The sequence below is a fragment of the Dendrobates tinctorius genome, unplaced genomic scaffold (assembly GCF_039654945.1).
Source record: "Dendrobates tinctorius isolate UK_male_01 unplaced genomic scaffold, ASM3965494v1 ptg000160l, whole genome shotgun sequence".
NCBI classification, from domain to species: domain Eukaryota; kingdom Metazoa; phylum Chordata; class Amphibia; order Anura; family Dendrobatidae; genus Dendrobates; species Dendrobates tinctorius.
In genome coordinates this window covers 19,564,912-19,591,534 of record NW_027361827.1, presented here as the reverse complement: position 1 = coordinate 19,591,534, position 26,623 = coordinate 19,564,912, and the positions used below count along the sequence as shown (strand labels likewise).

The 26,623-nt window shown below is 44.5% G+C and overlaps 1 protein-coding gene across 5 annotated transcripts in view; it reads right to left on the bottom strand.

The window, feature by feature from the left end:
- The window catches only part of PTBP3 (polypyrimidine tract binding protein 3), a 242,861-nt gene that overhangs the window by 21,822 nt on the left and 194,416 nt on the right, over nt 1-26,623 (bottom strand). For all 5 annotated transcript variants that reach the window (XM_073549696.1, XM_073549699.1, XM_073549695.1 and 2 more), the window contains 4 exons: nt 18,236-18,310; nt 7,775-7,914; nt 6,998-7,031; nt 6,246-6,338 (listed from right to left, as the gene is read on the bottom strand). In XM_073549696.1, coding sequence (XP_073405797.1) covers nt 6,246-6,338; nt 6,998-7,031; nt 7,775-7,914; nt 18,236-18,310 — 342 coding nt within the window. The remainder of the gene's footprint in view (nt 1-6,245; nt 6,339-6,997; nt 7,032-7,774; nt 7,915-18,235; nt 18,311-26,623) is intronic.

Here is a 26,623-nt window from a genome sequence, read left to right as displayed (position 1 = left end):
TCATGTAACCATGCAGCCTGCCATCTAGATGCAGCAAAGCTGGACCCTTCGTGGAACAAATGGATAATCATCTCTGCAGAAAGGTGAGGAATATTGTGGTTTGTTTTATTTAACTCTTTTGCAGATGACGAGAGCATCGGGAGAATTGGCTAGGTCATAAGTATGGTTTAATTAAGATTATTAAAGGAGGCTGTGTCATTCTTTCAAATAAATGACTTTCTTCTGGGTGCCTGTGTTTTCATACAATGTGACTATGGGGTTAGTAATGGGGGCATCTAATTGACGCCTCTCCACTACTAATCTTGGGGCTTGAAGTCATTTTACAATACAAAGGTGACATCTACCCCCCCCCCAACAATCACCCCACTTGCCACCGTTACAGGGCAAGTGGGAAGAGCAAGGCCAAGTGCCAGAATTGGCACATCTTAGAGAAGCGCCTTTTCTGGGGTGCCTGAGAGCTTATGTTTTTAGCCTGGGGGCAGTATCCATGGCCCTTTCCTAGGCTATTAAAATCAGCCTGCAGCTGTCTGCATAGCCTTTGTTGGTTATTAATTATAGGGGGACCCCATGTCATTTTTTGGGGGGTCCCCCATTTTAATAGCCAGTAAAGGCTTATTATACAGCTGTGAGCTATTAATAGCCTGGGAAGCTCAATGGGTATTACCCACTTTCTAGGCTATAAACATCTGCCCCCAACCATTGACTTTCCCTCTGCTGGTTAACAAAATTACACGGGAGCCCACGACATTTTTTTTTTCTTAAATAATCTTTTATTAATTAAATACATGTACATAAAGCTGCACACACACTGTACTAAAAGTATTTGTCACAGACACCTGTATATCTACCTATGTGTACTTACTATATGTAATCCATCTCTTCTATCCTGTCGGCTCTTGCAGTGATTTTACAGTACAAAATATATACATACATATATATATATATATATATATAAATATATATATATATATATATGTGTGTGTCACTTACATCTATATATCTATGTGTTTGATGTGTATATAGTATATCTATTCTAACCTATTAGTGTGATTTTACTGTACGTGGCACATGAATTGCCGGCTTTTCAAATGCGATCGGTGTGTAAAAATCAGACAGCACTCGCATGTACCAAGTGTGGTGTGATTTTTTTTCTCACATCCATTGACTTCTATTGCAGGATGCGATCTGATTTTCGATTACAAACGCAGCATGCTGTGACTTTTTTTCCAGTCTGATCGTGATTAAATCCAAGCTGGAAAAAAAAAACGCAGATGAACATGCAAAGATATTATTCTATCAGTCCGAATGCAATCTGATTTTTTTTCGGATGGCATTCATCCAATTTCATCGCAAGTAGGAATGAGCCCTAACAGGTAACGTTAGGCATCTGAATATTATTTTTAAAAGGAACCTATCACCCGGTTTTCACTACCCCATTTGACAGCGGCAAGTTGTATGGACAGAGACCCTGATTTCAGGAATGTGTCAGTTATTGGCTGCTTTCTGTCATTTTGATAAAATCACTGTTTTATCTGTTGTAGATCTACCACTTCTCTGAATGTTGAGCTTTGCATAACCCCGCTGACACCACTGATTGTTCTCTCTAGAGAAAGTTACCAATCTTTGGTCGGGGTTATACAGAGCTCATGAATATGGAGGACTACATGACAGGAGGTTTACTAGTCTGCTAGTCATAGAATCATAGAGTGATGGAGTTAGAAGGGACCTCCTCCTGGGTCATTGTGCCCAACCCTCTGCTAAATGCTGAATTCACTAAAACATCCCAGACAGATGTCTGTCCAGCCTCTGTTTTAAGACTTCCATTGAAGGAGAACTCGCCACCTCCTGTGGCAGCCTGTTCCACTCATTGATCACCCTGACTGTCAAAAAGGTTTTTTCTAATATCTAATCTGTGTCTCCTACCATTGCTTCTAGTCTTTCTTTGTGCAAATGATTCCCCTACAATGTGACAGCCCTTGAAATATTTGTAGACAGCTATTAAGTCTCCTCTCAGTCTTCCCATTTGTAAGCTAAACATTCCAAAATCCACTATGTTCCTCATAGGACATTGCAGACCAGTCACCATTCTTCTCTAGTATTAGTTATCCCTCCTAGCTTTGTGTCATCAGCAAATTTAATCAGTTTACCCTCAATTCCTTTATCTAAATCATTGATAAAGATGTTGAACAACACAGGACCCAGGACACAGTCCTATGGTATCCCACTTGAAACATTCTTCCAACTGCATGTGCAAGCATTTATGACCACTCTTTCGGTCCGATCACTAAGCAAGTTATGAACCCACCTAATAGTTGCCTTATCCATTCCATACTTGCACATTTTTTGCAATAAGGATGGTATGAGATACGCTGTCAAATGCTTTGCTGAACTCAAGTTATACTATATCTACTGCGTTTCCCTGATCCACCCAGTCAGTGATTCTGTCAGAAGGAAGTCTGGCATGACTTATTAGTTACAAAACCACGCTGGCTCTGGTTAAGCAGTTAAGGCACTTGATGAGGTATCTGTCTCTCTCTCTCTCTCTCTCTCTCTCTATATATATATATATATATATATATATATATATATATATGTAATCGTCTCATGGTGTCTGTCTGTAACCGAAATCCTGCGTTGCTGATTGGTTGAGGCCTGGCGGCCGCGACCAATCAGCGACAGACGCAGTGCGCAGGCCTCAATTAGAAGGACGCACGTCACTGCTACAGTCGGGAGATCAGCTGCGCTAGCTGCTGATTACCTGACGGTTGCCGGGCGCACGGGCATCAGCGACGACGCAGCCGGGAGATGACTAGCTAGCGGTACCCAGGGTCCAGAGGAGAGGAGACTCCTCTGGACCCTGGGTACCATAAATGTGTAAAAAATAGAATTAAAATAAAAAAGAGTGATATACTCACCTTCTGATGGCCCCAGGACTTTTTCTCTCCTCTCCACGCTCCCGGCATCTTCCGTTCCCAGTAAGGCTTTGCGCCAAAGACCGCTGATGACGTCTCGCTCTCGCGAGAGTGACGTCAACAGCGGTCTTTGGCGCAAAGCAATACTGGGAACGGAAGATCCTGAGAGCATGGAGAGGAGGGACACAGTCCGGGGGCTGTCGGAAGGTGAGTATATCACTTTTTTTATTTTAATCTCCCGCTGGCCATATTCTAGAGTACCCGATGCTTTAGAATCGGGCCAGCAGCTAGTGTTTCATAATTTGTTCAAAGATCAATCCTGGTGTAGAAGTGAGGCTCGCAAGCCTATAGTTCCCTGGGTCCACCTTCTTCCCCTTTTTGAAGATGGGGACAACATTTGCTCTTCTCCAGTCTTCTGGGACTTCTCCTTTTCTCCAAGATTTTTCAAAGATTATGGAGAGTGGTTCAATAATTTCCTCTGCTATTTCCTTCAGCCTTAGGCCTCATACCCATTGGCGATTAAAAAAAAGGTCCGATTTCTGGACTGTAAAAAAGGGTGGAGTGTTATGCCAGTGTCATGCGATTTCTATGCTTTTTTTTTTCCATCTGTTTTCCATCCGTTTTTCATCCGTTTTTTTTTTTCCCAGCCACTCTTTCTACAGTCATTTACAGGACCATTTACAGTGTTCTATACACAGAATGGTGATGTATCCATTAAAAACAGATGGAAAACGGACGGTCCGTTTTTTTAATCGCACCCATTGACTTCTATTGTTGAAAATCGCTGCAAATCGCAGCATGCTGCGTTTTTTTTCTCAGACCGATTTTGGCTGAGAAAAAAAATCGCAAGTGAGATGTCACCCATTGACTAACATGGGTCAGAGTGCAATCCGATTAAAAATGGAATTGCAATCGTCCGATTTAATCGCCAATGGGTATGAGGCCTTAGAGAGGTATTCGCACAGGTCAGGGACCCATCAGACTGAGACCACCTTGACGATGGTTGATGGGCAGATAATAATATTTGGCCAAATTTTATGCTAAGCGTCTCATATTTTTCCTAACACTCTAAAGCTGTATTGCTATTCAAATTTCACTTATTTCACATTTACATGCTTTAGCATGATAGAGTACAACCTTTTTTTGTATATTGTATATGGAGGTAGCTGCTGCTAGTATGCACCTATTCACACTAGTCTGGATGTGCCAGTCAGTTTTTTGTCTTTTGTATCTGCTTCAGAACCCTAGGATATAATTAATCTTTTCCAAGTAGATTTTCACATCTAGTGATAATCATCTGCTGATATAACAGTGATTTTATCAAAACTACACTTAGCAAACCAGTAAGTGACACATCACTGGAATCAGGGTATCTGCCTCTACATTACGCTGCTCTCAGATTAGGTGGCAAAAACCTGGTGACAAATTCCCTTTAATGAAGTGATGGAAATATTAACGAAAATGTTTCAAGTCCATGGTTTTAAGCTTGGGAAAAGTCGTAAATTTGGAGCAGGAACACATTAAAGCAGATTTACAAATACTGGCTTTAATTAACCCCTTAACGTCCATGTTTGGTGCAGGTTCCAGCGATTAGCCCGTACCTTTTCCGGGACATGACAGCTGATCTGATCAGCTAATATGTGCCTGGAACAGCCGCGGATGAAATCGCGATTCACACACGGCTGTTAACATGTTAAGTGCCGCTGTCAAACTCTAACAGAGGCATTTAACATGCATGCACGGGAAGCACATCATTCCCTCCTCCCACTGGCACCCGTGTCACATGACTGCAGGACGCCGATGGGTTGGCATGACAACCCTGGGTCAGGAGAAGACCCCTGTGGTTGTCATTGCTGGATCACTATGAGCGCCGCATAGTGGTTGGCGCTCATAGCAAATGAGCATTTCTGCTACATAGAGCAGGACTGCAGCCCTGCTCTATGCAGCAGAGGCGATCAGAAAAGTGAAGCCTCTAGTTTCCCATGGAGACTATCGAGGCATGCAAAAAGTAAAAAAAAAAAAGGTTTTTAAAAATATTTTAAAAATATAAAAGTTCAAATCATCCCTCTTTCGCCCCATTCAAAATAAAACAATTAAAAAATTCAAATATACACATATTTGGTATCTCCATGTTCCAGAATCGCCCAATCAATATAAAAAAAGAATTAATCAAATCGGTAAATGGTGTAGCGAGAAAAAAATCAAAAACGCCAGATTTACATTTTTTTGGTCTCAGCAACATTGTAATAAAATGCAATAATGGGCGATCAAAAGAACGTATCTGCACCAAAATGGTATCAATAAAAATGTCAGATTGGCACACAAAAAATAAGCCCTCACCCAAGCTGAGATCACAAAAAATGGACGCGCTACGGGTCTCTTAAAAGGGCAACTTTTTTTTTTTCTTTTTTTACAAACTTTGGAATTATTTTTCACCACTTAGATAAAAAAAGAACATAGACATGTTTAGTGTCTATGAACTTGTAATGACCTGGAGAATCATAATGGCAGGTCAGTTTTAGCATATAGTGAACCTAGTAAAAAAAAAAAGTCAATGAAAAAACAAGTGTGGGATTGTACTTTTTTTGCAATTTCACAGCACTTTGAATTTTTTTCCCGTTTTCTGTTACATGACATGGTAAAACCAATGGTGTCGTTCAAAAGTTCAACTCGTCCCTCAAAAAACAAGCACTCATATGGCCATACTGACCAGAAAATAAAAAAGTTATGGCTCTGGGAAGAAGGGGAGCGAAAAACGAAAATGCAAAACCAAAAATACCCCTGGTCGTTAAGGGGTTAATTAAACCAGCCAACATATACTAAGATAAATGAATGTGTGTAAAGATGATCCCACCATCATCTAGCATGAGCCATTGATAAGTGATAAGTAGTCTATTCATATTCCCAAGATAGTCATTTATACCCAATTTGTAGCATAGGACATAAATGATCACTGGCGGTCTGACAGCTGGTACTCTCAGTGATCCCAAGAATGGCACTCCTCAGAGCCCAGTCTGAATGGAGTGGAGGTTGAGCATGTGCACCGCCACTTCATCTAATGTGCATAGGACTGCCAGACATAACTTAGTACACCTCTTGGCTTTATTCTTTCTCTGTGGAGACGCCAGAAATAGCCAAGGACTGTATTTGGCTATCTCTAACCAGAACAAATGCCAGTAATGAAAAGATAAATATTGATCAATAAATTGGAGAAGATTAAAAAAATCGGCTGTGCCTGCTATTGGGCTGAGGGGCACAATGCAAAATACAAATGTTTGGGGGTTGCTTTCCATTTGTTTTTTTAAATCCTAGACCAAACCTTTCAGTTCTCACCAAGCTGGGCTTGAGTTGCATCTGCCATCTGCACCAATGCATTTTCTTTTTTATTAAAGAGAATCTTCACGCGATGAACATCCCCATATACTCCTAAAAGATTGAAAAAAAATCAGAATCATAAGTCTTCGATAGTATGCACGTACACTAAAGGTACATGCAGACGGCAATTTTTCATGAACGAGTTCTCTCCGTGTTTTTCATAGACATTACTTATATTCACTATAGTCTACGGAGTTGTTCACAGGTCATGTCGTCTGGTCCACACAAAAAAACAGACATACCAGTTTTTGATCCATGTTCAAGCTCACTAATGCAAGTCCGCGAAAAAATTAAAAAAAAGTAAAAAAATTATAAATCGGATGCCAGATATAAATTTTTCATTGACTATATTTGATAGGAAAAGCTTTAGAAGCGCCATCATTCTTTTTATTGCCTATGAGAAAAAAAAAAGTTATAAAACTGAGGTTAAAAACTGACTACTCTCAGATTAAAAAAAAAATACAAAATAAAAATAAATCGGGCAGTACAAGAAAAATCGCTGACATTTGAATGATCTTTTACTCTGCATGGGTCTGAAGACATTTTGTGAATTCATAACTCATTACCATCACCTAGAAACTTCCTAGCCCCGATCTAAACATGGTTCAACATTCATTTTCAGTATTCAGTGTTCTTTTCATCTCGCCACAAGTGAATGTGGAGAGATGATTTTATGAATAATTCTTCTACATAAAAATACTCATTCTTACCGAAGAGGATAAATAGGCAATGGGGTAAAATAACCTGTAAAAAAAGACAAGACAGTTATCAAAGCAAGTTATAAACTAAAGTATATTAGATAATACCAAAACAGTATATTGCCAAAACTTAAACACAAACTTTTCTCAATATAATATGCAGGTTACAGTCTACATGGCAGCACCGGCCGTGGGACTCCGAGTCCTAACCCAAACTCAACAGGCTCATAGGCAGATATGAAGTTGTTGAGTTCGGAACAGGAGACCCATGGCCAGTTGGGAGATCATGGTTTGCACTCAGACTGTTTCACAAATGTTTTCATTCTGCCCAAAATGAATTATAGGCAGATAAGAGGCAAATGACCAATATTCTGCTTTTTCTGTTTGTTTTTTACATAGAGTCAGGGATGTCTTCAAGCAGCAAATAAAACTAGATTATAACATCAAGTGCCAGTTTTACATTACCAAAGTAGATAAGAGAGCAAAGTTAATATCTAGTAACTCTGACCATAATGTATATGGAGGTCCCCACAGATGACTGTTGGGGGAAGTAAACGATTCAGCAAATCCAATTTCGGACTGACAAACTTTTTGAATTCAGCTACAAAAGTCGCCGACAGAGATATTTGGCAGTGGCTTCTCAGAGAGCACAGGGGTACTTAGTAGAGAAAGTATGTATGGGACGGACATCTGAACGATCGTCCAGTGCCCATCTAAGGTGTATGGGGGACTGAATTACGGTTCTTGGCGACTTTAAAAAAATGGAGTTATAAAAGGCATCTGACTTACATCAGGATTTAGGTTACTGACTAACAAAACGGAGTGTCCTGGAATCGCAGTCATGCCAGGTATTGTCATACGTCCAGTGATTGCAGAAGTGGTAAGAGCAAGAGGTCCAAGAGCACCTGGTACGCCTGAGACTGACAGTCCTGAAACAAGAAGAAATAGGCAGTATTAAAATACCATAAAGTACTAAGCATTTTCCAGGATTACAAAAAGTCCACTTCTTTTCAGACAATTCATCAGCTATGACCATGGAGAATACCTGATATTGCAGCTAAATCCCATTCACTAGTGTAGGTATAACTCGGCAATACTAGACAAAATCCATAGCCAAGAGTGGTGCTGTTTAGATTTGGAAAAAAAATAATAATCTGTTTTTTTTTTCTAATCCAAAGCAAGCTTTTTACAATATATAGCCCCCTTTATCTCTTTAGAAAGTAAAGGGGCCTTTACACATAGCGATAGCGCTAAAGCATCACCCATTTTGTGACGCAGCAGTGATATTGCTAGCTATATCGCTATGTGTGATACTTACCTCCAACCGGCTCCCCCGCTGTCTGTCGCTGATCGTGCAGCTCCATTTCTCTTCGGGCGCTTCCGGCTGGGCTTTCTGCTGGCGCCGACGAGCGACGCGTGGACGCGGGCGGGAGGACATCAGGATTGCCACGTCTGAAAGGTAAGTAACGACCGCTGCTGCGTCGCTGCATCGCTGGTTAGATCTGCCTGTTTGGCAGCTCACTAGCGACCGTTTAGCGATGCACCAGCGATCCTGACCGGGTCGTATCGTTGTCGGGATCGCTGGTGCATTGCTAAGTGTAAAGGGGCCTTAAGAGAAAAAAATCCACATTCGCAAAAATAAAAGTGATAACATCCAATCATGATCTCACAAACAGAACTTGTGACTAGAGTTGAGCGAAACGGGTCGAAAAAATTCAAAAGTCGCCGACTTTTGGCAAAGTCGGGTTTCATGAAACGAAACCCGACCCTAGGATGAGGTCGGCCACGGGGTCGGCGACTTACGCGCCAAAGTCGCGTTTCAAAAGTTTGTTTTGCGCTCTTTTTCAGCCAATCAGGATCCACGGACACTGAGGGCAACGTGATGACATAGGCACGGGTCACCACCATCTTTCAGAAGGGCATGCAAGTGATTGGCTTGCTTTGGGGGGCGTCACAGGGGGTATAAAAGGGCGTGCACGCCGACCGCCATGTTACTCATGCTGATCTCAGAATAGGGAGAGCTGCTGCTGCTGATGATTTTGTAGGGAGAGCGTTAGGCAGGGAAGAAGACACCAAAAACTGCTTCTGCTGCTAGCGATTTTGCCTGTACAACACACCAGTCACTGTGTGTGCAGTGCAAGGGGAGGCTATATAGTGGTGTATCAGTGGTGTTGGTTGTTGGGCTGCCTTCTAAGGCTTCCTGACATTCCTGCATTGCTGTTTACCCACTGCTCCGCAAACTGCTTTTTTAAAAGCAATCCCAATTTTTTTTTTTGTCCTGCTGAGAAGAAAAAAAAACTGCTTCTGCTGCTAGCGATTTTGCCTATACAACACATCAGTCACTGTGTGTGCAGTGCAAGGGGAGGCTATATAGTGGTGTATCAGTGGTGTTGGTTGTTGGGCTGCCTTCTAAGGCTTCCTGACATTCCTGCATTGCTGTTTACCCACTGCTCCGCAAACTGCTTTTTTAAAAGCAATCCCAATTTTTTGTCCTGCTGAGGTACTGAGCGTGCATTTTTTCACACCATACAGCGGTGTACGCTCCTCACACAGTACCGTGTAACGGCTGTTATCACAGCCACAGTGAAGCTATCAGTGTGTCACTCTGTGAGAATAAAACGAGGACATGTTCCGTTCTTACAGACCTGCACTCTAGGGAGATTCCTATTCTGCCCAATTCTACATACACCTTGTAGTTTGTGATACACTAGCCAATTTCTGCCTGTGACATAGCGCTGTGATATTCATTGGGCCTCACACAATCCAAAAGTGTCCAGTGTCCACAAGTGTGTGCAGAAATTCAAAATCTCCCTTATCCTCTAGTCACTTTGGTCACAGCTGTGCCATCGAGCCTGTCACATAGCGCTCAGATATCAGTGGGCCTCACACAATCCAAAAGTGTCCAGTGTCCACAAGTGTGTGCAGAAATTCAAAATCTCCCTTATCCTCTAGTCACTTTGGTCACAGCTGTGCCATCGAGCCTGTCACATAGCGCTCAGATATTCATTGGGCCTCACACAATCCAAAAGTGTCCAGTGTCCACAATTGTGTGCAGAAATTCAAAATCTCCCTTATCCTCTAGTCACTTTGGTCACAGCTGTGCCATCGAGCCTGTCACATAGCGCTCAGATATTCATTGGGCCTCACACAATCCAAAAGTGTCCAGTGTCCACAAGTGTGTGCAGAAATTCAAAATCTCCCTTATCCTCTAGTCACTTTGGTCACAGCTGTGCCATCGAGCCTGTCACATAGCGCTCAGATATTCATTGGGCCTCACACAATCCAAAAGTGTCCAGTGTCCACAAGTGTGTGCAGAAATTCAAAATCTCCCTTATCCTCTAGTCACTTTGGTCACAGCTGTGCCATCGAGCCTGTCACATAGCGCTCAGATATTCATTGGGCCTCACACAATCCAAATGTGTCCAGTGTCCACAAGTGTCTGCAGAAATTCAAAATCTCCCTTATCCTCTCGTCATTTTTGTCACAGCTGTGCCATCGAGCCTGTCACATAGCGCTCAGATATTCATTGGGCCTCACACAATCCAAAAGTGTCCAGTGTCCACAAGTGTCTGCAGAAATTCAAAATCTCCCCGGTTTGTTGGATTTTGTCTACATTTCTACCAAAAATGAGGAAGGCTGGTGGAAGAGGCCGTGGAATTGGGCGGGGGTTGGCAGCTGGTAATGATGGTGTTGGTGGTGGATCTGATGGTAGTGGCAAGAGCAAAATAGGATCGAATGCAGGAGGTGTTGAGCCTGCGTCATCGTCTGGCTACATAAGGCCTCGAACGCTTAGTTTTCTAGGAGTTGGCAAACCGCTTTTAAAGCCAGAGCATCAGGAAAAAGTTTTGTCTTACATTGATGACTCAGCCTCCAGCTCTATCGCCTCCTCTTCTTCAGTTGTAAAAAGTAAAAGCACTGAGTCGTCATTGGAGGCTCATGTTCATGAACCACACCTTTCCTTGTGTCCTTCACCCCAACCAAGATTGAAGGATGACGCAGGCCATACTACTGATTACTCCATGGAGCTGTTTTCACATACCATGCCTGGATTATCAAGCGAAATGGTGAATTACCCAGGCCAAGATGAATCTGACATGGAGTGCACTGATGCACAGCCGCTGATGGATGATTCTGCTGGTACATTCACTCAGAGCACTACATTGTCCTCGCAGTGTACAGAGCCAGATTCTGACCCTGATGAGACTCAGGTGCCCCTTCCCGCACACTATACCACCATACACGGTGACACAGAGGAAGGTGCACATGACATAGAAGAGGAGGTGATGGATGACCCAGTTGTTGACCCAGATTGGCATCCATTGGGGGAAGAGGGTGCTGCTTCCAATAGCTCAGATGAGGAGCATCCACAGCAGACATCGACATCGCAACAGCTGTTATCTGGCAGGCCCGGAGCACTCCAAAGACAGGTTCCAAACATCAAAAGAGTTGCTGGACAGCTTGTCCAGAGGGTCAAAAGATCACAGTGTGCTAGGCCGCAAAATGTCTGCCAAAGTAGGAAGAGTGCAGTGTGGCACTTTTTTGAACAAAATCCTCATGATCAGGCCAAGGTTATCTGTAAGAAGTGCGCAAAGACCTTTAGCCGAGGGAAAAATCTGAAAAATTTGAATACCAGTTGCATGCTTAGACATTTAACCAGCATGCACTTGCAAGCGTGGACACAACACCAAACCTCAAGTGCCACAGGTGCAACTGATCACAACGAAGGTAGTCAGCAACGCTACATTGTTTCCCCCACTGTAAGCCCACCGGTTAGCACAGCAGCAAATGTTGAGGTGTCGTTGCAAGGCCACAGCAGTCAGGGAATCCCACTGTTATATCAATGAAAGACTGATTCTAGGCCATCAGAAAGAACACCAACTCCATCACCATCATCAACCCTCTCTCAGTCCGCCCTGTCCACCGCTACTTCCACCATATGCAGCTCTCAAGTCCAGCTCACCCTCCCAGACACTATGAGTAGGTCAAGAAAGTACTCAGTCTCTCATCCGCGTACACTGGGTTTGAACGCCCACATTGCCAAACTAATCTCGTTTGAGATGATGCCCTTTCGGTTGGTGGAAAGCGCAGCTTTCCGCAAACTCATGGCCTATGCAGTACCACGCTATGACCTACCCAGTCGCCACTTCTTCTCTCGCAAAGCCATCCCAGCCCTCCACCATCATGTGAAAGACCGCATTGTCCATGCACTCAAGCAGTCAGTGAGCGGAAAGGTGCACCTCACAACTGATGCATGGTCCAGTCGGCATGGCCAGGGCCGTTACGTGTCCATCACTGCGCACTGGGTTAATGTGGTGGATGCAGGGTCCACAGGGGACAGCAGTGGTGGGACAGTGCTGCCTAGCCCACGGTATAGGAAACAGTTGGCTGTAGGCGTTCGACCCTCCTCCTCCTCCTCCTCCTCCAGAAGCGAAAGCTCATCCACAGAGCGCAGTCGTACGAGCACTCCATCTGCAGCTGCCACTGTTGCACACGAGGTGTCACCCTATCGAGCAGCTAGTGGAAAGCGTCAGCAGGCAGTGTTGCAGATGATGTGTTTGGGCGACAGACACACCGCCGAGGTGCTGGCCGAGTACTTTCAGCGACAAACTGAGTCATGGCTGGGCAGTGTACATCTTGAGGCAGGCAAGGTAGTTAGTGATAACGGGCGTAATTTTGTGGCAGCCATAGCCCTTTCAAAACTCAGCCACATACCTTGCTTGGCTCACACCTTGAACCTGGTGGTGCAGTGCTTCCTCAAAAATTATCCGGAGTTAACAGCCCTGCTCCAGAAGGTGCGAAGACTGTGCGCGCACATCCGCCGGTCGCCTGTACACTCCGTTCGTATGCAGAAGCTGCAGCGATTGCTCCACCTTCCCAACCACCGCCTCATTATTGACATTGCAACAAGGTGGAACTCCACCCTGCACATGGTGGAGCGGCTGTGCGAGCAGAGGCAGGCCATAATGCATTTGTGGGAGGATACACGGCCAGGCACTTTGAGAGCAGACATGGAGTTGACCGGTTTGCAGTGGTCGAAGCTGAAAGACCTCTGTAAAGTCCTTCAGTGTTTTGAGGAATGCACACGGCTGGTAAGTGCAGACGACGCCATCCTAAGCATGAGCATCCCACTTATGCGTCTGCTCATGCAAACTTTGACGCACCTTAAGGAGCAGGCTTCTGCAGCCAATGTTGATGAGGAGGAAGAGGAGGAGGGAATCCTTGATGACATTCAGCCATTGTCTGCTCAGGGACCTCTCCTGGACGAGGTGGAGGAAGAAGAGGAGGAGGAGAAGGATGATGGGGATGATTACTTAGGGGAGGAGGATGCATCTCGTGGGGCAAGTGAAAATGTTGGCGTGGCAAGGTCTGGTACAGGGTTTGTGCATGACTGGAGGGATGTGGATTTGCCAGAAAGTGCTCCTCCAACCAGCACTCGCAGTGCATCACTGACACCGGGAACATTGGCCCACATGTCAGGTTATGCCTTGCAGATCCTAAAAAGGGACCCCCGCATTGCCAAAATGATGAACGATGACGACTACTGGTTGGCCAGCATCGTGGATCCACGCTATAAAGGCAAATTACAAAACATCATGCCACAGGAGAACCTTGACCTAATATTGGCTAATAAACAAGCAACTCTGGTAAATCGGTTGCTTGAGGCATTCCCAGCACAGAGCAGCGGTGATGGTTCTCACACGAGCCGTACGGGCCGGGGGCAGCTTGGCAGAGGTGTTCGTGGTGCACACAGCAGAAGTGGCGTTGGAGACAGGGGTTTCATGACAATGTTGTGGACTGATTTTTCAAGTACCGCTCACACAACTGGTAATACTGCATCGATGGAAAGTGACAGGAGACAGCAGTTGTCAACTATGGTTACAAACTACTTTTCCTCCCATATCGATGTTCTCCCACACAGGTCATTCCCCTTTGACTATTGGGCCGCTAAACTGGACACCTGGCCTGAATTGGCACAATATGCCTTACAGGAGCTCGCTTGCCCAGCTGCAAGTGTGCTATCGGAAAGAGTCTTCAGTGCAGCTGGATCAATCCTGACAGAAAAAAGGACCCGTCTGTCAACCCAAAATGTGGATGATCTAACCTTCATTAAAATGAACCACGCATGGGTTTCCAAGGATTTTGCCCCACCTTCCCCTGATGACACATAGGGTGACAGAAAAATGGTTTGCTTTGGTCCACCTCTTCCTGGGACTTGACCTATTTCACCTTTTGCATCAGCTGAATGTCCAACATCAACATATGCCACTTTCTAAAACTCCCTAACTGTGCTGCCTCCCCCCCCATGGCCGGGGTCACCACCTAGCGCACGACACCGTGCGAGTGCCGTTGCCCTGGACAGGTGGGTAGGCCGACTCTTGGGCGCGGGCACTGGCACAGGGTCCTTCATAGTGCAATCAAGTCTCTCTGACGGTGGTGGTGCACACCCGCCGTCAGACACACCGCCATACTATGAGGGGCCCAGTGCCAGTACCGACGCCCACGAGTGGGCCCCCCTTGCTTGGGCAGGGCCCCAGCATTTGCAATCTTTACCTCTCCCTGCTCCTCCGCTGTGTAGTCTGGGCCGTCAAATCCATACTGTGCCTGACACCGTCTGAGCCTGCCTCCTGATGTATAGACATATATTTTGAATGTGTACGCTATCCATACATGTTATCCAGGGAAACGGTACCCTTTCTAACCTTTGTGCAATCACGTGCAATCCATACTGGGCCTAACACCGTCTGAGCCTGCCTCCTGATGTATAGACATATATTTTGAATGTGTACGCTATCCATACATGTTATCTGGGGATACGGTACCCTTTCTAACCTTTGTGCAATCACGTGCAATCCATACTGGGCCTAACACCGTCTGAGCCTGCCTCCTGATGTATAGACATATATTTTGAATGTGTACGCTATCCATACATGTTATCTGGGGATACGGTACCCTTTCTAACCTTTGTGCAATCACGTGCAATCCATACTGGGCCTAACACCGTCTGAGCCTGCCTCCTGATGTATAGACATATATTTTGAATGTGTACGCTATCCATACATGTTATCCGGGGAAACGGTACCCTTTCTAACCTTTGTGCAATCACGTGCAATCCATACTGGGCCTAACACCATCTGAGCCTGCCTCCTGATGTATAGACATATATTTTGAATGTGTACGCTATCCATACATGTTATCCGGGGAAACGGTACCCTTTCTAACCTTTGTGCAATCACGTGCAATCCATACTGGGCCTAACACCGTCTGAGCCTGCCTCCTGATGTATAGACATATATTTTGAATGTGTACGCTATCCAAACATGTTATCTGGGGATACGGTACCCTTTCTAACCTTTGTGCAATCACGTGCAATCCATACTGGGCCTAACACCATCTGAGCCTGCCTCCTGATGTATAGACATATATTTTGAATGTGTACGCTATCCATACATGTTATCCGGGGAAACGGTACCCTTTCTAACCTTTGTGCAATCACGTGCAATCCATACTGGGCCTAACACCGTCTGAGCCTGCCTCCTGATGTATAGACATATATTTTGAATGTGTACGCTATCCATACATGTTATCTGGGGATACGGTACCCTTTCTCACCTTTGTGCAATCACGTGTAATCCATACTGGGCGTGAGAACGGCTGGCGAGCTGTTAAGCAAGCTGCTGTAGCCAGCTACAGAACAGATGCACACATTGCAAGCTTAATTCCGTTAACGAACGAGACTCCGTCATGCCCCGCGGTCCGAGTCCGGCTTACTAGAGGGACACGTAAGGCTCTGGCACATGAGATTGGCCAATAACTGGTGTGTCATGCCCTTACATGTCCGTGGCTGCATGTGCGCTACACTGAAAAGGCCAGCGTTTGTCGCTTACAGGTGCAGATAACCCACTTAACAACGTTAGTGATGGGGATCACTGATTACAATTATTACCCGCGAACAATGATTTCCCAGTAAGTGCAGGTCAACCGCAGTTCCGGAATTAGGCCTAACCGTCATTCCTGAAAAAATGAAAAACTTACGTGTGCAAACCACAGGTGCTGTACCTGTGGTTTGCACACGTAAGTTTTTCATTTTTTCAGGAATGACGGTTAGGCCTAATTCCGGAACTGCGGTTGACCTGCACTTACTGGGAAATCATTGTTCGCGGGTAATAATTGTAATCAGTGATCCCCATCACTAACGTTGTTAAGTGGGTTATCTGCACCTGTAAGCGACAAACGCTGGCCTTTTCAGTGTAGCGCACATGCAGCCACGGACATGTAAGGGCATGACACACCAGTTATTGGCCAATCTCATGTGCCAGAGCCTTACGTGTCCCTCTAGTAAGCCGGACTCGGACCGCGGGGCATGACGGAGTCTCGTTCGTTAACGGAATTAAGCTTGCAATGTGTGCATCTGTTCTGTAGCTGGCATGGTTGAGGTTTCCCAGGTGGAGTCGAATTTAACCGTAGGCTCCACTCCTGGTGGTGCCCTTCTGGACATTCCTTTAAGGTTCAGCTTTGCAACCATACTGCCCACGTAAAACAAACACTTTGCCTTCATGAACGCTGTTTGGAGGGTCATGACTCGTGGGAATAACGCCGCCCAATCAGTTAACCTGCTAGAGAGATCGTTCGTTGCTCCCAAGCATGACATCACACTCCCTAGGAAGAAGGTAATGCCACTGTGGCGACCGTACTCCTGGGGGCGACACAAGTGCACTGATGCCCAGCCACTGCTCGATGAATCTGCTGGTACATTGACCCAGACCACTACATTCCCCTCGCACGCTACACGACCTGAATCTGACCCTGATGAAACTCAGGTTACCCTTCCCATATACAGTTCCATCTTACACGGTGACAAAGAGGAAGCTGCAGATGAAAGTGCAGGTTCGGCCCACCCGCCATCAGACACACCACCGTACTATCAGGGGCCCTGTGCCAGTGCCGTCGCCAACGAGTGGGCCCCCCTGCTTGCTCAGGATCACAGCACTTGCAAAGTTGAAATACTGTGCAGTGAGATGGAAGATGGGGACGACGAGGAGTCCAGACAAGTACAGGGATTCCCTAGCGAGGAGACTTATTTCATTGTTTTCAATGTTGGGACAGCAATTTTTGGGGAGCACTATACTCTGGAGAATGATAGATGGGGCCCACCATACACTGGAACATTCCAAAGGTGGACATCAGACACTGGAGCAGCATTTACAGGGCCCATTATACACTAGAGCATTAGAAATGGGGCCCATTATGTTTGGAGCATTATTTGGGCCCATAAGACAGTGGAGCTTCATCCATGGGGACCAACATATACTGTAGCATTATGTGGAGCTCATCATATACTGTTTCAAACATTATATGGGACCAATGATTCTGTATGGAGAAATAGATGGGCCTCGTCATGAGATGTAAAAAGTGAAGTATTTTTCATTGTACTATACCGCTATTTCTCTGCCGTATCGGAGCATGATGAGTTGTGGTATGTGTTAAAGGGGCGCTCTTTCGCCCAGGGCACATGAAAACCTGCAGCCAGCCCTCCCCCCCACAACTTTAGCCAAATAACCCCCATTTTTCAGTGCGTAACTTGTATTATGAAGTTAATTAAGGTTGACAAGCTTAAGTAAGAAGAATTGATGCTTTTGGCATTCAAATGGGCACTGTAGGTGTGTTTCCTGTCCTCCTCTCACTGCCGACTTTTATTCCCCATTGACTTACATTGGGTTTCGTGTTTCGGGACGACCCCGACTTTTCCCTATAATCGGACGATCTTGCTCGACCCGACTTTTGGAAAAGTCGGGTTTCACGAAACGAAACTCGACCCTAAAAAACCAAAAGTCGGCCAACTCTGCTTGTGACACAAGAAGAAAACAGAATGCTGAATAGGTTAGAAAATCTCAGATATTCCTCCATGGCTAATCTCTATTGGGCATTTCCTTATGTGTCATCTGGATTACACATTTCTTAAAGAGATTATTCTCTGGTGATAGGGCCAAGTGCTACATCTGCAACAGATAACTTATGCAAAGAAAAAAAGTTTCTTATTATAAAACCACTGATAAAGATTATCAGTGCCCAAAAGGATTTTATACTGTACAGAGTCGCATACATAACCATCATGTCATCTCATTGTATAATGCGAAATGAGATGCATCCAGCATCATATCAGATCATTATTCACGGTTTAGCACTCTGCGACACTCCATTCTTTGTAAGAAGACAACCTCCAACATGTCTTGACAGCATCAGTACACCTACCTGCCTGAGGGAAGCCAATAGTGGGGGCAAATCCAGCAGCTCCTGCATAAGGTGAGGAAATTATACCTTGAGCACCTGAAGATAAAAAAAAAAATTATAGTCAAGAGTGAGTGAGAGTTTGTCTTTTTTCCCATGATTGTGAATAAATTAAGGGTTAACCCATATAACTATTTAAAGGTACCAGCTTGATTGTATAGAATGACCACAGCAACTCTTCAAAAAAAAAAAAAGCTCCTAAAATACCTTGTATGCACATAAACATTGTATCATATGCCAAAATCCAGAAAGAAAGAGGGGTCACCTAATGTCCCAAGCTCGACAAGGCCACTTGACATGCTCTGTCATCGATTGCTTCATTATAGAAACCAATATGAACATGGCTCTTCCCTCTGCTCCCATAGAGAAGAAAGTGGATAGGCACAATCCATCCCGTGCAAAAAAATCCTTTATTGTGGCATCAAGTTACCAACAGCAGGCAGATAAAAACCATAGAGCAAGTACAGACGACGATTGTTTCACGCTTACATTGTGCTTCAACAGGTCATCATATGTAGGACAAAGCTCACAACATATTTAAAAGCAACTATTGCCCTTGTCCCACCCACCAAACATCAGGTGACAGCATCTCATTAATTATGAACATGTAGAAAGCAAAAAAAAATAGCAAAAGACAGATTTAAAAACAAATTAAAAAAAAAACAAAAAAACAGCCATGTCGATTTTATCATTGAAACCTGATGGACCTTGAGCACAAGTCCGAATAATCCATCTAGCCTCCTTTCTTAATAATAATTTATTTAGGTCCCCTCCTTGTGCAGGCATTTTAATGGCTTCAATCCCTGCGAACCGTAAAACTTCAGGATTACCTGCAAGTTTTTTCCTTATATGTTCAATTAGTCTCGGGACCCCTTTACCTGAGCTGATGGAGTTAAAGTGCTCACGGAAATGTACAAATAAGGGACGAATAGTCTTTCCAATGTAGTGAAAACCACATGAGCAGCACGGTGGCTCAGTGGTTAGCGCTGCAGCCTTGCAGCGCTGGGGTCCTGGGTTTGAGTCCCACCAAGGACAACATCTGCAAGGAGTTTGTATGTTCTCCCCGTGTTTGCGTGGGTTTCCTCCCACACTCCAAAGACATACTGATAGGGAATTTAGATTGTGAGCCTCATCGGGGACAGTGATGATAATGTGTGCAAAGCGCTGCGGAATATGTTAGCGCTATATAAAAATAAAGATTTATTTATGAGCAAAAAACAACATATACAACGTAATATGTGCGGAATGTTATAAAATCTTGAACTTTATGTGAAATACCTCCCATCTGTAAATATTTAGTAGTAAGATGGAAGGAACAGAAAGAACAATTTCCGCATTTATGATTACCTACAGGCATATTTTTCTGCAACCAATTATTAGATTCAGTTTTTACATGATTGCGAACTAGAATATCTTTAATATTTTTAGTCCTTCGGTATGTAACAAGCGGGCCCCTGGACACTATATCCGCAATTTATTTTTCTCCCTCTAGCAAATGCCAATTCTTGTTGATCGCAGATCTAATTTGACTATCCATAGGACCAAATCTAACATTGAAAATAAATCTTTTTTCTTTTTTGTTCTGTTGGACCTGGCGGTTCTTTTCATATGAAGCACTAGGACAGTCCTCAATCCTCTTTAATGCCATGTCCAAAACAGATTTGAGATAACCCCTGTCTGAAAAACGTTTAGGCTATGTGCCCACGTTGCGTTTAAATCCGGACACTGAAAACCGAACACCTTCCCAGAAATCACGCGTTTTTTTCCGCGCAATATTACCACGATTATGTTCGCGATTTTCGCGTGCGATATTCAAACACTTTCCAAGCGATTTGAACCACTGTGTCCAATAGGGGGCGCTGTGTGGATGTCCTAGGAGAAAGGATGAATGGCAGAACCATGAAGTCCCCGGCTGATCTGAAGACACAGATCAGCCGGGGACTCCCCGCAGCCTCAGTGACATCAGCAGGAGTCCCCGGCTGATCTGTGAATGTACTAATGACCGTGGGAAAAAAGTCAGAAACTTTCCCATGGTAATTAGGTCATCTACAGGCAGCCATTGAGGCTGTGCAGAGCTGAATCAATTCATTTTGTAGTAGATTACAGTGAGGCTGGTCGCATTAGCACCGGTCCTCATTGTAAACTATTTCACCCCTTCTGATGGATTGCAGCGTGGGACATGACTGAACGGTGGAGAAGTAAGGATATTGGTGATTTTTTATGTTATTTTTGTTGCAGGTCATGGTTTTTTTGGGATTACCAGACTAATAAAAATTTGTCAAAAACTTGGTGCATTTATTTCATTAAAAGACTTTTTAATTAATGTCTGTGTGTGGTTTTTAACCCTTTCTTAGTGTAGGGTTAATAATGGATCGGTGTCTTATTGACACCTCTCCATTATTAATTGACTTAATGTCACCTTACAATCGAATGGTGACATTAACCCTTTGCTATATTAACCCATTCGCCACCGCTACAGGGCAATGGGAATAGAGAGGATAAGTGCCAGAATTGGCACTTCTTATAGATGCGCCATTTCTGGGGTGTCTGGGGGCAGATTTTTGTAGCCGGGAGGGGGGGCAAAAACAATGGTCCCTCTCATAGCTATTAAAATCTGCCCTCACTTACCTGCTTAACCTCTCTGGTTGACAAATTACAGCGGGAGCCCACGCATTTTTTTACAACGAATTAACCCCTTAAATTAACACACCTCCCAAATTTGGCACACAAGCCCTCATATAATTATTAGTCAGGGACATATAAAAAAAAAACATGAAATGAAATGGTTTACTGTATGTAAACCATGTGTCATTTCATGTTGGGTTGGGGAATGATTTCACAGAAGCCAGCAATTGAATTAGCGGCGATTCTGCTATGAAGAACTCTGTGAAATATAAATATATAAATATATGTGTGTCTCAATGACATGTGTATATATATATATATATATATACAGTGGGGCAAAAAAGTATTTAGTCAGTCAGCAATAGTGCAAGTTCCACCACTTAAAAAGATGAGAGGCGTCTGTAATTTACATCATAGGTAGACCTCAACTATGGGAGACAAACTGAGAAAAAAAAATCCAGAAAATCACATTGTCTGTTTTTTATTCATTTTATTTGCATATTATGGTGGAAAATAAGTATTTGGTCAGAAGCAAAATTTCATCTCAATACTTTGTGATATATCCTTTGTTGGCAATGACAGAGGTCAAACGTTTTCTGTAAGTCTTCACAAGGTTGCCACACACTGTTGTTGGTATGTTGGCCCATTCCTCCATGCAGATCTCCTCTAGAGCAGTGATGTTTTTGGCTTTTCGCTTGGCAACACGGACTTTCAACTCCCTCCAAAGGTTTTCTATAGGGTTGAGATCTGGAGACTGGCTAGGCCACTCCAGGACCTTGAAATGCTTCTTACGAAGCCACTCCTTCGTTGCCCTGGCGGTGTGCTTTGGATCATTGTCATGTTGAAAGACCCAGCCACATTTCATATTCAATGCCCTTGCTGATGGAAGGAGGTTTGCACTCAAAATCTCACGATACATGGCCCCATTCATTCTTTCATGTACCCGGATCAGTCGTCCTGGCCCCTTTGCAGAGAAACAGCCCCAAAGCATGATGTTTCCACCACCATGCTTTACAGTAGGTATGGTGTTTGATGGATGCAACTCAGTATTCTTTTTCCTCCAAACACGACAAGTTGTGTTTCTACCAAACAGTTCCAGTTTGGTTTCATCAGACCATAGGACATTCTCCCAAAACTCCTCTGGATCATCCAAATGCTCTCTAGCAAACTTCAGACGGGCCCGGACATATACAGGCTTAAGCAGTGGGACACGTCTGGCACTGCAGGATCTGAGTCCATGGTGGCGTAGTGTGTTACTTATGGTAGGCCTTGTTACATTGGTCCCAGCTCTCTGCAGTTCATTCACTAGGTCCCCCCGCGTGGTTCTGGGATGGTTCTGGGATTTTTGCTCACCGTTCTTGTGATCATTCTGACCCCACGGGGTGGGATTTTGCGTGGAGCACCAGATCGAGGGAGATTATCAGTGGTCTTGTATGTCTTCCATTTTCTAATTATTGCTCCCACAGTTGATTTCTTCACTCCAAGCTGGTTGGCTATTGCAGATTCAGTCTTCCCAGCCTGGTGCAGGGCTACAATTTTGTTTCTGGTGTCCTTTGACAGCTCTTTGGTCTTCACCATAGTGGAGTTTGGAGTCAGACTGTTTGAGGGTGTGCACAGGTGTCTTTTTATACTGATAACAAGTTTAAACAGGTGCCATTACTACAGGTAATGAGTGGAGGAAAGAGGAGACTCTTAAAGAAGAAGTTACAGGTCTGTGAGAGCCAGAAATCTTGATTGCTTGTTTCTGACCAAATACTTATTTTCCACCATAATATGCAAATAAAATGAAAAAAAAACAGACAATGTGATTTTCTGGATTTTTTTTTCTCAGTTTGTCTCCCATAGTTGAGGTCTACCTATGATGTAAATTACAGACGCCTCTCATCTTTTTAAGTGGTGGAACTTGCACTATTGCTGACTGACTAAATACTTTTTTGCCCCACTGTATATATATATATATATATATATGTATTATATGTGTCTATGTCTATTCTTTCGTTTCTTTATTAAACCTGTCAGTGTGAGTTTACAGTATAGCGCACTGAATTGCCGGCTTTTCTAAAAGACACGGGTGCGTATTTTTCGCAAGTCACACGTGTGGTCCGTGTGTAATGCATATTTTTAGCGCACCCATAGACTTGCATTGGCATACTACGGCCGTAGTACGCTGACAATCGCAGCATGCTGCGATTGGCAGGGACCGTAAAATATACGCAAGAAAAATACGGCTGATGGGAGCTACCCCATAGAGAATTATTGGTCCGCGTGCAATGCGTTTTTTTAACGCCTCTCACTCGTCCGTATTCCTCTCTAGTGTGACGTCGGCCTTAGATTTATATTGTTATCTAGGTTAGGTATTTATTTTTCTGTGTTTCCAACACCATTTGGATTGATTATATGCGCAGCATTTTATATACCGTAATTAATATTTATGGTCATAAATTTCTCCTGCTTATTGTTATTACAGATCATGTTTACATTGTGTGATGCCCTGCTCCCCTTGTTTTTAAATGTTTTATCATGACTAGTTTTTGTTAATTTTTTTGTCAATGGTGTTCTGAAATAAAGTTTTTCCATTTATGAATTAGATCTTTGTATCATGGTTATTAATTTAGTCTAATGCTCAAGTAGTTTTGTATGTATAAATTTGGCTGTCTACTTGAACCAATAATATATCGTCTTTGATTCTATATTAGGTTTTGTACTTTTTTTTGGTATTATTAGTAACATACCGACCTGGACAACCATATTGCCAGTTCATTTTATAACTGCACAATAAACACTGTAAAAATGAATAAAAAAGAAAAAAAAACACAAATGGCAGAATCACATATTTTTACCTTACTTAGAATTTTTTACGTTTTCAAGTGTGGTACATTTATATGGTAAAATGCTACAAATGGGGTCATTCAAAACTGTGATTTGTCATACAAAAAAAATAAAAACTAAAAACATGTCCTGGCTATGTCGACAGAGGGAAAAAAAAAGAGAATAGACAAGAACTGGCCGCAACGGGAAAGGGTTAAGCAAGTAATTGAGCAAAAAACGTAAAGTAGTAGTAGCAGCGAAAATGGCCATTCTAAGTACAAGACCACTAACGGTTAACAAGCAATAGAAAACCTACTAATAATCTGCATTATAATAAACTGTGGCACATAAAGTAGCATGAATTAATGGAAGCATGTAACGTTTCCGTGTGAAAGTCAGTCCATGAGGCAGGATGACACAATCACAATGGGATAATATAAACCTGACAAGATTCCTCAGTAGAGAAGAGCAGAACACATTTCATTAAAGATGCGAGCCTGCATAAACAAAAAGTGAGGCATCTTCTTAATTGTACACGCCATAGGGAAAAGCAGGAAGGACCCATTTACACTACGCGGACCAAAGACACTCCTGTCACTCTGGTCATGACTGACATGTTCGTAGTCATTATCATGACAAGAAAATTGTAAGCATGCAGTAGCTGCAGAAACACGACAGTACATCTCATGATGAATACACACAGGCATAATAGTACATGGAGAGTATACATCTACCCAGCAATCCAAAATACAATGGAGTTACAATGTATATTGAGCAGTTTTACCAGCTAATAAATGCTTACTATGTGAAAGATATTGGAAAAAACACAAGTTTTTTTCAAATCAATATATTTCCAAAAATGGACACTGTCACGCTCACGCCCTGACTGGTGGGCGTGAGCCAGGAGGTTGTGACCCCACTATGCCACAAACCAGACTACCCTGGAAGGGGCGTGACTAGGACAGCTGCCTTGATTTTCACTGGAGCCTCTGATGGTGAGGTCAGGTTTGTGCCAGGTACCGCTCCAGGGTGGTGTCTGGCTGTGGCTGCTGATCCCACTTAGGGAGACAGTGGCACAGCTGAGATACAGGGCAGGCAGGCACGGCCGAGACACGGGCAGGCAGGCACGGCTGAGACACGGGGCAGGCAGGCACGGCTGAGACACGGGGCAGGCAGGCACGGCTGAGACACAGGGAAGGCAGGTGTGGTGTATTATGGAACAGGTATAGCCCTGTTCACACAGCGGGTGCTGGTACAGACAGGAAAGAGTGGAACAGGTTTTGGACCTGTTGACACAGGAGGAGCAAGTACGGATACAGGTAGGAAGGAGTGGAGTATGACGGAACAGGTTTGGACCTGTTCACACAGGAGGAGCAAGTAGGGATACAGGCAGGAAGGAGTGGAGTATGATGGAACAGGTTTGGACCTATTCACACAGGAGGAGCAAGTACAGATACAGGAAGGAAGGAGTGGAGTAGATCAGCAAGAGGTTCTATGGCAGCAGAACCGCAAGAGTACGGAGCACAGGCAGAGCCTACAGAGCAGGCAGAGTCTCAAGAGAGCGGAGCACAAACAGAGCCACAGAGTGCAGAACATAAGCAGACAGGGAGGAACACAAGGAGAGACACAACAGGGTAAGAATTCAAAGACAAGGAGACAGACAGACGTAGGACAGAGTTCAGACAGGGTAATGGTATGAGACAAGGTACATGGCCAAGGGCACAGGGACCAGAGTATACACAGGTACAAAGCAATGCTAGAGCAAAGACACAGAGACCAGGATATTCTGCCTCCTGGAGGACAGACAGAGAAGAACCAAACAAAGCAAGGAGTAAAGCCTCCAGAGAAGGAGGAACACAGAGCAAGACCTGGCAGCTCAGTAGCAAGACACTAACTGAGTAAACACATTGCACAGGCCAGAGCCACAGGGTGGAGCTGCCCTAAATACTAGAGGGCCCTTGGTAATTGGTCAGGGACACATCAAACAGGTGCACCCTGACTCCATAAGACCCAGAGAGTTCTGGCGCCGTCCCCCTATGCACACAGCCAGGACACAAGCACAGAGCAGACAGGAGACAAGAGGCACAGAGCATGGAGCTTGCAGCAGACAGAAGTCACAGCAAGGCATGGAGCAGTGAGTAAATAGGTGTGTGGGGGATGGGAGGCCATGCAGTGATGCCAGCAGGGTTGTTACAGGCATTTTTTCTATTTCAGGCTTACCCATGCAGCCTTACGACTGGTCTTACCATTTGCTTCTCCCCACCTATATCCATCAGCAGGCTTCTTCAGTGCTGGCCGAGCATGTGCAGATGATACCTGCAGATTGGGGAGTTGGGGAGAGAAGACACAACTGTGTGCATGGGTCCAGGTAAGCAGCAGCGTGCTCACTGCAGGGCCCGAGCCTGTGCAGTTGAAACCTGTAGATCGGGTAGGTGGGGAGTCTGGCATCCCAGGAGTTCGGTTGCCACAATGGCCTTGCCTCCCTCCAGGGGCGAGTGATGTCATGCCTGGAAGCAAAGAAGGAATCCCCTTACCAGGTAGTTCCAGCATACAACACAGTTCCTGCTCCAGGCCAGCAGAGGGAACTCTAAACCCAACTTTAGGGAAGCTGCTCTCTCTGGTCAGAAGGAGGAAGTTAGTGGGGAGAGTTAGAGCCTGAACAAGGTTGAGAGAGGACGTGTGGAGAGGAGCTGGGGATAGGAGCTCCATCTGTGCTCACCCCAGGCTTGAGTTCCAGTGACCGGGCACCAGAGCCCGAGGCTGTGTGGGTACTAAAATCCCGGCAGCAGAATCCGGAGGGCAGAAGACCACAGATCCTCTGTCCCCTACTGATACTCGATGACAAAACAGCACGTGTGAGCTGGAGACGCCAGACAGGAGCGACTCCTGAAGCAGGCTCCAGCTGCCTGTCATGCTAGT